The sequence below is a fragment of the Cherax quadricarinatus genome, chromosome 47 (genome assembly GCF_038502225.1).
Source record: "Cherax quadricarinatus isolate ZL_2023a chromosome 47, ASM3850222v1, whole genome shotgun sequence".
Classification (NCBI taxonomy): Eukaryota; Metazoa; Arthropoda; class Malacostraca; order Decapoda; family Parastacidae; genus Cherax; species Cherax quadricarinatus.
The window spans coordinates 11,365,064-11,377,563 of NC_091338.1; the positions used below are offsets into that span (position 1 = coordinate 11,365,064).

General features: G+C 40.6%; 1 protein-coding gene across 1 annotated transcript in view; it reads left to right on the forward strand.

The window, feature by feature from the left end:
• Positions 1-12,500, forward strand: part of LOC128696480 (uncharacterized) — a 44,234-nt gene that overhangs the window by 16,813 nt on the left and 14,921 nt on the right. Inside the window, exon 8 of the mRNA XM_070094676.1 lies at positions 785-1,843. Within this exon, the coding sequence (XP_069950777.1) occupies positions 785-1,843 (1,059 nt within the window). The remainder of the gene's footprint in view (positions 1-784; positions 1,844-12,500) is intronic.

Below are 12,500 nucleotides of genomic sequence, written 5' to 3' on the forward strand. Positions count from 1 at the left end.
GTCCCAGAGCTAAGAGGTATGTCCTATGAGGAGAGGTTAAGGGAAATCAACCTGACGACACTGGAGGACAGGAGAGATAGGGGGGACATGATAACGACATACAAAATACTGAGAGGAATTGACAAGGTGGACAAAGACGGGATGTTCCAGAGATTGGACACAGTAACAAGGGGACACAGTTGGAAGCTGAAAACACAGATGAATCACAGGGATGTTAGGAAGTATTTCTTCAGCCACAGAGTAGTCAGTAAGTGGAATAGTTTGGGAAGCGATGTAGTGGAGGCAGGATCCATACATAGCTTTAAGCAGAGGTATGATAAAGCTCACGGCTCAGGGAGAGTGACCTAGTAGCGATCAGTGAAGAGGCGGGGCCAGGAGCTCGGACTCGACCCCCGCAACCTCAACTAGGTGAGTACAACTAGGTGAGTACACAGACACAGACACAGACACAGACACAGACACACATTCTTACTGGATGTCCAAGCCCCTCACACACAAAACCTCCTTTACCCCCTGCCTCCTACCTTTCCTTGGATGACCCCTACCCTGTCTTCCCTCCTCTGGCAAGACAGTACTATTGTAAATAATGGTGAAAGTGTTTCTTTTTTGGGTCACCCTGCCTCAGTGGGAGAGGGCCAGTGTGTTAAAAAAAAATTACCAAACCAGCTATTTCCCTCTAAGGTATGGTGACCCAGTGAAGGAAACACATTCATTATCATTTATTCAGTAGCTGTCTTTCCAGAAGTACCCAGTCATCACAATTTAAATGACCCTCTTTTTTCAGGTGTTCGCAAGCAGTTTGAAAAACAGAGACAGAAAGAGCTGAGCCATGATGAAAAAGTAATTTTTAAAGATATTGCCCTGGACTATGCCAAACAAAGGCTTGATAGCTTGGAGAAACAACAAAACTCTGCTGTTAAATCAAGTGAAAATGGGTTTTTAGGGCATGAAAGAAAATCATTTAGAAGAGAGAAAGAAAAAAAATTAAGAAGTTTAGTGAAATCAAATGAAAATGCTGAAAGAGAAAAAAGCAAGAAAAATATGCCTTTACAAGATACACATGGACTGAACAATAAAAAAATTAATCAGTCAGCGAATATCAGCACACCCTCTCGATCCGTTGGTAAATTTACATTTAAACGTATAGAATCTTCCGGAAGATCAAAAGATTTACTGAAAAATGAAAGTAATTCTCCTAAAAATGTAAGCAGTGACAGGTTGAAGTTACGGGAGAATGATAATCTTTCTTTTGAGTTATTGTCTTCTCCACATCGGAATAGTATTGCTCTCTCTGACTCGAAAGTAGTTACTCCCAAGAAACCCTCGAGGGGAAGGCCTAAGAAAACAACACCACAGCCTTCTTTAAATAAACAGTCTAAATTAGATATCTGGATTAGCCCAAAGGCTAAGAGGAAAAAAGAAAATAAATCATATACACTTTCGAGTAGTGACACTCAAGAGTTTGCCTTTGATGTAGATAGTATTGAAGATGGTTTTTCCATTATTGATGATGAGGACAGAATTTCTACTGCATCATCTAAAAGAACCATAAGTGGTGGTTTCATAGATGATGTACCAACAAGCCAGAAGGCTAATGCAAAAAATAAATCTAATAGCTTCTCTTCCAAGGAAGATGGGCACCAAACAATTACATGGATTTCACGTTCAACAAATTATAACGATAATACACCTGGTTATTGCCTTGGTTCTAAGCCGCTTGATAAATATGGTACATCTAAAGGCAGGAAAGGCTCTATGAAAGATGGTTTGGAGAATGGTGGTGGTTCTTCTCCCCTGAACACTGACTGTAACATAGCCATGGTGGAATGTCCTGTGTGCTCAGGTAATGTTTGCATTTTTTTTAGTACACTAAATTGATAGCACTAATTTTTCATAATTTCTTTAGTATATTAAAATAATTTTGTATTAAAACTAATTTTCTAGAATTTTTGTTGCATAATTATAGTACTTTAAACTTATACATGTATACAGTACAGTATTCTTTCTTCTTTCAACAAATCGGCCGTATCCCACCAAGGCAGGGTGGCCCAAGAAGAAAAATGAAAGTTTCTCTTTTTAAATTTTGTAACTTTTACAGGAGAAGGGGTTACTAGCTCCTTGCTCCCGGCATTTTAGTTGCCTCTTAAAACACGCATGGCTTATGGAGGAAGAATTCTGCTCCACTTCCCCATGGAGATAAGAGGAAATAAACAAGAACAAGAAACAAAGCTGAAGGGGGTGGGAGAGTTTCAGTGGAGAGGAATAAATGGGATTAGGTCAGGGGTTTCAAATAGAGTTAGAGCTAAAGAAGGAGTAGCAATAATGTTGAAGGATAAGCTATGGCAGGAAAAAAGGGACTATAAATGTATTAATTCAAGGATTATGTGGAGTAAAATAAAGATTGGATGTGAAAAGTGGGTTATAATAAGCGTGTATGCACCTGGAGAAGAGAGAAGTGTAGAGGAGAGAGAGAGATTTTGGGAAATGTTGAGTGAATGCGTGGGGAGTTTTGAATCAAGTGTGAGAGTAATGGTGGTTGGGGATTTCAATGCTAAAGTGGGTAAAAATGTTATGGAGGGAGTAGTAGGTAAATTTGGGGTGTCAGGGGTAAATGTAAATGGGGAGCCTTTAATTGAGCTATGTGTAGAAAGAAATTTGGTAATAAGTAATACATATTTTATGAAAAAGAGGATAAATAAATATACAAGGTATGATGTAGCACGTAATGAAAGTAGTTTATTAGATTATGTATTGGTGGATAAAAGGTTGATGGGTAGGCTCCAGGATGTACATGTTTATAGAGGGGCAACTGATATATCGGATCATTATTTAGTTGTAGCTACAGTTAGAGTAAGAGGTAGATGGGAAAAGAGGAAGGTGGCAACAACAAGTAAGAGGGAGGTGAAAGTGTATAAACTAAGGGAGGAGGAAGTTCGGGTGAGATATAAGTGACTATTGTCAGAAAGGTGGGCTAGTGCAAAGATGAGTAGTGGGGGGGTTGAAGAGGGTTGGAATAGTTTTAAAAATGCAGTATTAGAATGTGGGGCAGAAGTTTGTGGTTATAGGAGGGTGGGGGCAGGAGGAAAGAGGAGTGATTGGTGGAATGATGAAGTAAAGGGTGTGATAAAAGAGAAAAAGGTAGCTTATGAGAGGTTTTTACAAAGCAGAAGTGTTATAAGAAGAGCAGAGTATATGGAGAGTAAAAGAAAGGTAAAGAGAGTGGTGAGAGAGTGCAAAAGGAGAGCAGATGATAGAGTGGGAGAGGCACTGTCAAGAAATTTTAATGAAAATAAGAAAAAATTTTGGAGTTAAACAAGTTAAGAAAGCCTAGGGAAAGTATGGATTTGTCAGTTAAAAACAGAGTAGGGGAGTTAGTAGATGGGGAGATGGAGGTATTAGGTAGATGGCGAGAATATTTTGAGGAACTTTTAAATGTTAAGGAAGAAACAGAGGCAGTAATTTCATGCACTGGTCAGGGAGGTATACCATCTTTTAGGAGTGAAGAAGAGCAGAATGTAAGTGTGGGGGAGGTACGTGAGGCATTACGTAAAATGAAAGGGGGTAAAGCAGCTGGAACTGATGGGATCATGACAGAAATGTTAAAAGCAGGGGGGGATATAGTGTTGGAGTGGTTGGTACTTTAGTTTAATAAATGTATGAAAGAGGGGAAGGTACCTAGGGATTGGCAGAGAGCATGTATAGTCCCTTTATATAAAGGGGAAGGGGACAAAAGAGACTGTAAAAATTATAGAGGAATAAGTTTACTGAGTATACCAGGAAAAGTGTACGGTAGGGTTATATGGATGGATTTATGAAGGATGAGGTTAATCATAGAATTGATGAGGGAAAAAAGATGAGTGGTGCGCATTGAGGTATATGTGGAGTCAAAAAACGTTATCTATGGAGGCAAAGAAGGGAATGTATGAAAGTATAGTAGTACCAACACTCTTATATGGATGTGAAGCTTGGGTGGTAAATGCAGCAGCGAGGAGACGGTTGGAGGCAGTGGAGATGTCCTGTCTAAGGGCAATGTGTGGTGTAAATATTATGCAGAAAATTCGGAGTGTGGAAATTAGGAGAAGGTGTGGAGTTAATAAAAGCATTAGTCAGAGGGCAGAAGAGGGGTTGTTGAGGTGGTTTGGTCATTTAGAGAGAATGGATCAAAGTAGAATGACATGGAAAGCATATAAATCTATAGGGGAAGGAAAGAGGGGTAGGGGTCGTCCTCAAAAGGGTTGGAAAGAGGGGGTAAAGGAGGTTTTGTGGGCGAGGGGCTTGGACTTCCAGCAAGCGTGCATGAGCGTGTTAGATAGGAGTGAATGGAGACGAATGATACTTGGGACCTGACTATCTGTTGGAGTCTGAGCAGGGTAATATTTAGTGAAGGGATTCAGGGAAACCGGTTATTTTCATATAGTCGGACTTGAGTCCTGGAAATGGGAAGTACAATGCCTGCACTTTAAAGGAGGGGGTTGGGATATTGGCAGTTTGGAGGGATATGTTGTGTATCTTTATACATATATGCTTCTAAACTGTTGTATCCTGAGCACCTCTGCAAAAGCAGTGATAATGTGTGAGTGTGGTGAAAGTGTTGAATGATGATGGAAGTATTTTCTTTTTGGGGATTTTCTTTCTTTTTTGGGTCACGCTGCCTCGGTGGGAGACGACCGACTTGTTGAAAATATATATATATATATATATATATATATATATATATATATAATATATATATATATATATATATATATATATATATATATAGAGGTGGACCCCATTACAGTGGACCCCCGCATAACGATGGCATCGCATAGCGATTTTTCCGCATAACGATTACTTTTATCGCAAAATTTTTGCCCCGCATACCGATTAAAAACCCGCATACCGATTTTCGTCCGAGACGCGTCCAATGTGCCCTCAGCCAGCCTCACATGTGCCGCTCCGTCCCATTGTTTACCAGCCAGCCTCCGCGGTAACATCCAAGCATACACTCGGAATATTTCGTATTATTACAGTATTTTCGGTGCTGTTTCTGGAAAATAAGTGACCATGGGCCCCAAGAAAGCTTCTAGTGCCAACCCTACACCTCAAAGGGTAAGAATTACTATAGAGATGAAGAAAGAGATAATTGATAAGTATGAAAGTGGAGTGCGTATAGCCGACCTAGTCAAGCTGTACAAGAAACCCCAATCAACCATCGCTACTATTGTGGGCACCAGAAAGACAATCAAGGAAGCTGTTCTTGCCAAAGGTTCAACTGTGTTTTCGAAACAAAGATCGCAATTGATGGAAGATGTTGAGAGACTCTTATTGGTGTGGATAAATGAAAAACAGATAGCAGGAGATAGCGTCTCTCAAGCGATCATATGTGAAAAGGCTAGGAAGTTGCATGAGGATTTAATTAAAAAAATGCCTGCAACTAGTGATGATGTGAGTGAATTTAAGGCCAGCAAAGGTTGGTTTGAGAGATTTAAGAAGCGTAGTGGCATCCATAGTGTGATAAGGCATGGTGAGGCTGCCAGTTCGGACCACAAAGCGGCTGAAAAATATGTGCAGGAATTCAAGGAGTACATAGAAACTGAAGGACTGAAACCTGAACAAGTGTTTAATTGTGATGAAACAGGCCTGTTCTGGAAGAAAATGCCAAGCAGGACCTACATTACTCAGGAGGAAAAGGCACTCCCAGGACATAAGCCTATGAAAGACAGGCTTACTTTGTTGATGTGTGCCAATGCTACTGGTGATTGCAAAGTGAAGCCTTTATTAGTGTATCACTCTGAAACTCCCAGAGCGTTCAGGCAAAAGAATGTCCTCAAGGATAATTTGTGTGTGCTGTGGAGGGCAAACAGTAAGGCATGGGTCACTAGGGAATTTTTCTATAACTGGTTACACCATGCATTTGCCCCCAATGTGAAAAATTACCTAACTGAAAAGAAATTAGAACTTAAGTGCCTCCTGGTGTTAGACAATGCCCCTGGTCATCCTACAGACGTGGCAGAGCGACTTTATGGGGACATGAGCTTCATTAAGGTGAAGTTTTTGCCTCCTAATACCACTCCTCTCCTGCAGCCCATGGACCAGCAGGTTATTTCCAACTTCAAGAAACTGTACACAAAAGCTCTGTTTGAAAGGTGCTTTGTAATGACCTCAGAAACTCAACTGACTCTAAGAGAGTTTTGGAGAGATCACTTTAATATCCTCAATTGTGTAAACCTTATAGGTAAGGCTTGGGAGGAAGTGACAAAGAGGACCTTGAACTCTGCTTGGAAGAAACTGTGGCCAGAATGTGTAGACAAAAGGGATTTTGAAGGGTTTGAGGCTAACCCTGAGAATCCTGTGCCAGTTGAGGAATCCATTGTGGCATTGGGAAAGTCCTTGGGGTTGGAGGTTAGTGGGGAGGATGTGGAAGAGTTGGTGGAGGAGGACAATGAAGAACTAACCACTGATGAGCTGCTAGATCAACTTCAAGAGCAAGAGGCCACACCTGAGGAAATTGCTTCGGAGGAGGGGAGAGAGAAATTGAAGAAGTTGCCTACTTCAAAGATTAAGGAAATCTGTGCAAAGTGGCTTGAAGTGCAAACCTTCATGGATGAAAATCACCCTCACACAGCTATTGCAAGCCGTGCTGGTGATTATTACACTGACAATGTTGTGAAACACTTTAGGCAAGTCATAAAGGAACGAGAGGTACAGGCCACTATGGACAGATATCTTGTGCGAAAGAAGTCCAGTGACTCTGAAGCTGGCCCTAGTTGCATTAAAAGAAGAAGGGAAGTAACCCCAGAAAAGGACTTACTACCTCAAGTCCTAATGGAAGGGGATTCCCCTTCTAAACACTAACACACTCTCTCCCCTCCTCCCATCCCATCAATCATCACCAGATCTTCAATAAAAGTAAGTGTCATTTAATTGTGCATGCCTTTTTCAGTTTGTGTGTATTAAAATTAACATTTCATGTGGTAAAAAAAATTTTTTTTCATACTTTTGGGCGTCTTGCACGGATTAATTTTATTTCCATTATTTCTTATGGGGAAAATTCATTCGCATAACGATTATTTCGCATAACGATGAGCCCTCTTGCACGGATTAAAATCGTTAACCGGGGGTCCACTGTATATATATATATATTTTTTTTTTTTTTTCAACAAGTCGGCCGTCTCCCACCGAGGCAGGGTGACCCAAAAAAAAAAGAAAGAAAATCCCCAAAAAGAAAATACTTTCATCATCATTCAACACTTTCACCACACTCACACATTATCACTGCTTTTGCAGAGGTGCTCAGAATACAACAGTTTAGAAGCATATACGTATAGAGATACACAACATATCCCTCCAAACTGCCAATATCCCAAACCCCTCCTTTAAAGTGCAGGCATTGTACTTCCCATTTCCAGGACTCAAGTCCGACTATATGAAAATAACCGGTTTCCCTGAATCCCTTCACTAAATATTACCCTGCTCACACTCCAACAGATCGTCAGGTCCCAAGTATCATTCGTCTCCATTCACTCCTATCTAACACGCTCATGCATGCTTGCTGGAAGTCCAAGCCCCTAACCCACAAAACCTCCTTTACCCCCTCTTTCCAACCCTTTCGAGGACGACCCCTACCCCTCTTTCCTTCCCCTATAGATTTATATGCTTTCCATGTCATTCTACTTTGATCCATTCTCTCTAAATGACCAAACCACCTCAACAACCCCTCTTCTGCCCTCTGACTAATGCTTTTATTAACTCCACACCTTCTCCTAATTTCCACACTCCGAATTTTCTGCATAATATTTACACCACACATTGCCCTTAGACAGGACATCTCCACTGCCTCCAACCGTCTCCTCGCTGCTGCATTTACCACCCAAGCTTCACATCCATATAAGAGTGTTGGTACTACTATACTTTCATACATTCCCTTCTTTGCCTCCATAGATAACGTTTTTTGACTCCACATATACCTCAACGCACCACTCACCTTTTTTCCCTCATCAATTCTATGATTAACCTCATCCTTCATAAATCCATCCGCCGACACGTCAACTCCCAAGTATCTGAAAACATTCACTTCTTCCATACTCCTCCTCCCCAATTTGATATCCAATTTTTCTTTATCTAAATCATTTGATACCCTCATCACCTTACTCTTTTCTATGTTGACTTTCAACTTTCTACCTTTACACACATTCTCAAACTCATCCACTAACCTTTGTAATTTTTCTTTAGAATCTCCCATAAGCACAGTATCATCAGCAAAAAGTAACTGTGTCAATTCCCATTTTGAATTTAATTCCCCATAATTTAATCCCACCCCTCTCCCGAACACCCTAGCATTTACTTCTTTTACAACCCCATCTATAAATATATTAAACAACCATGGTGACATTACACATCCCTGTCTAAGACCTACTTTTACCGGGAAGTATTCTCCCTCTCTTCTACACACCCTAACCTGAGCCTCACTATCCTCATAAAAGCTCTTTACAGCATTTAGTAACTTACCACCTATTCCATATACTTGCAACATCTGCCACATTGCTCCTCTATCCACTCTATCATATGCCTTTTCTAAATCCATAAATGCAATAAAAACTTCCCTACCTTTATCTAAATACTGTTCACATATGTGTTTCAATGTAAACACTTGATCTACATATCCCCTACCCACTCTGAAGCCTCCTTGCTCGTCCACAATTCTACATTCTGTCTTACCTCTAATTCTTTCAATTATAACCCTACCGTATACTTTTCCTGGTATACTCAGTAAACTTATTCCTCTATAATTTTTACAATCTCTTTTGTCCCCTTTCCCTTTATATAAAGGGACTATACATGCTCTCTGCCAATCCCTAGGTACCTTCCCCTCTTTCATACATTTATTAAACAAAAGTACCAACCACTCCAACACTATATCCCCCCCTGCTTTTAACATTTCTGTCATGATCCCATCAGTTCCAGCTGCTTTACCCCCTTTCATTCTACGTAATGCCTCACGTACCTCCACCACACTTACATTCTGCTCTTCTTCACTCCTAAAAGATGGTATACCTCCCTGGCCAGTGCATGAAATTACTGCCTCCCTTTCTTCCTTAACATTTAAAAGTTCCTCAAAATATTCTTGCCATCTACCTAATACCTCCCTCTCCCCATCTACTAACTCCCCTACTCTGTTTTTAACTGACAAATCCATACTTTCCCTAGGCTTTCTTAACTTGTTTAACTCACTCCAAAATTTTTTCTTATTTTCATTAAAATTTCTTGACAGTGCCTCTCCCACTCTTTCATCTGCTCTCCTTTTGCACTCTCTCACCACTCTCTTCACCTTTCTTTTACTCTCCATATACTCTGCTCTTCTTATAACACTTCTGCTTTGTAAAAACCTCTCGTAAGCTACCTTTTTCTCTTTTATCACACCCTTTACTTCATCATTCCACCAATCACTCCTCTTTCCTCCTGCCCCCATCCTCCTATAACCACAAACTTCTGCCCCACATTCTAATACTGCATTTTTAAAACTATTCCAACCCTCTTCAACACCCCCACTACTCATCTTTGCACTAGCCCACCTTTCTGCCAATATTCGCTTATATCTCGCCCGAACTTCCTCCTCCCTTAGTTTATACATTTTCACCTCCCTCTTACTTGTTGTTGCCACCTTCCTCTTTTCCCATCTACCTCTTACTCTAACTGTAGCTACAACTAAATAATGATCCGATATATCAGTTGCCCCTCTATAAACATGTACATCCTGGAGCCTACCCATCAACCTTTTATCCACCAATACATAATCTAACAAACTACTTTCATTACGTGCTACATCATACCTTGTATATTTATTTATCCTCTTTTTCATAAAATATGTATTACTTATTACCAAATTTCTTTCTACACATAGCTCAATTAAAGGCTCCCTATTTACATTTACCCCTGGCACCCCAAAACTACCTACTACTCCCTCCATAACATTTTTACCCACTTTAGCATTGAAATCCCCAACCACCATTACTCTCACACTTGATTCAAAACTCCCCACGCATTCACTCAACATTTCCCAGAATCTCTCTCTCTCCTCTACACTTCTCTCTTCTCCAGGTGCATACACGCTTACTATAACCCACTTTTCACATCCAATCTTTATTTTACTCCACATAATCCTTGAATTTATACATTTGTAGTCCCTCTTTTCCTGCCATAGCTTATCCTTCAACATTATTGCTACTCCTTCTTTAGCTCTAACTCTATTTGAAACCCCTGACCTAATCCCATTTATTCCTCTCCATTGAAACTCTCCCACCCCCTTCAGCTTTGTTTCACTTAAAGCCAGGACATCCAGTTTCTTCTCATTCATAACATCCACAATCATCTCTTTCTTGTCATCTGCACAACATCCACGCACATTCAGACTTCCCACTTTGACAATTTTCTTCTTCTTATTCTTTTTAGTAATCTTTACAGGAAAAGGGGTTACTAGCCCATTGTTCCCGGCATTTTAGTTGACTTTTACAACACGCATGGCTTACGGAGGAAAGATTCTTATTCCACTTCCCCATGGATATAAAAGGAAAAGTAATAAGACCAAGAACTATTAAGATAAAATCAAAGAAAACTCAGATGAGTGTGTATAAATAAACGTGTACATGTATGTGTAGTGTGACCTAATTGTAAGTAGAAGTAGCAAGACGTACCTGTAATCTTGCATATTTATGAGACAGACAAAAGACACCAGCAATCCTACCATCATGTAAAACAATTACAGGCTTTCGTTTTACACTCACTTGGCAGGACGGTAGTACCTCCCTGGGTGGTTGCTGTCTATCAACCTAATATGTGTATATATATATATATATATATATATATATATATATATATATATATATATATATATATATATATATATATATATATATATATATTTTATTTTTTTTTTATTATCACACCGGCCGATTCCCACCAAGGCAGGGTGGCCCGAAAAAGAAAAACTTTCACCATCATTCACTCCATCACTGTCTTGCCAGAAGGGTGCTTTACACTACAGTTTTTAAACTGCAACATTAACACCCCTCCTTCAGAGTGCAGGCACTGTACTTCCCATCTCCAGAACTCAAGTCCGGCCTGCCGGTTTCCCTGAATCCCTTCATAAATGTTACTTTGCTCACACTCCAACAGCACGTCAAGTATTAAAAACCATTTGTCTCCATTCACTCCTATCAAACACGCTCACGCATGCCTGCTGGAAGTCCAAGCCCCTCGCACACAAAACCTCCTTTACCCCCTCCCTCCAACCCTTCCTAGGCCGACCCCTACCCCGCCTTCCTTCCACTACAGACTGATACACTCTTGAAGTCATTCTGTTTCGCTCCATTCTCTCTACATGTCCGAACCACCTCAACAACCCTTCCTCAGCCCTCTGGACAACAGTTTTGGTAATCCCGCACCTCCTCCTAACTTCCAAACTACTAATTCTCTGCATTATATTCACACCACACATTGCCCTCAGACATGACATCTCCACTGCCTCCAGCCTTCTCCTCGCTGCAACATTCATCACCCACGCTTCACACCCATATAAGAGCGTTGGTAAAACTATACTCTCATACATTCCCCTCTTTGCCTCCAAGGACAAAGTTCTTTGTCTCCACAGACTCCTAAGTGCACCACTCACTCTTTTTCCCTCATCAATTCTATGATTCACCTCATCTTTCATAGACCCATCCGCTGACACGTCCACTCCCAAATATCTGAATACGTTCACCTCCTCCATACTCTCTCCCTCCAATCTGATATTCAATCTTTCATCACCTAATCTTTTTGTTATCCTCATAACCTTACTCTTTCCTGTATTCACCTTTAATTTTCTTCTTTTGCACACCCTACCAAATTCATCCACCAATCTCTGCAACTTCTCTTCAGAATCTCCCAAGAGCACAGTGTCATCAGCAAAGAGCAGCTGTGACAACTCCCACTTTGTGTGTGATTCTTTATCTTTTAACTCCACGCCTCTTGCCAAGACCCTCGCATTTACTTCTCTTACAACCCCATCTATAAATATATTAAACAACCACGGTGACATCACACATCCTTGTCTAAGGCCTACTTTTACTGGGAAAAAATTTCCCTCTTTCCTACATACTCTAACTTGAGCCTCACTATCCTCGTAAAAACTCTTCACTGCTTTCAGTAACCTACCTCCTACACCATACACTTGCAACATCTGCCACATTGCCCCCCTATCCACCCTGTCATACGCCTTTTCCAAATCCATAAATGCCACAAAGACCTCTTTAGCCTTATCTAAATACTGTTCACTTATATGTTTCACTGTAAACACCTGGTCCACACACCCCCTACCTTTCCTAAAGCCTCCTTGTTCATCTGCTATCCTATTCTCCGTCTTACTCTTAATTCTTTCAATTATAACTCTACCATACACTTTACCAGGTACACTCAACAGACTTATCCCCCTATAATTTTTGCACTCTCTTTTATCCCCTTTGCCTTTATACAAAGGAACT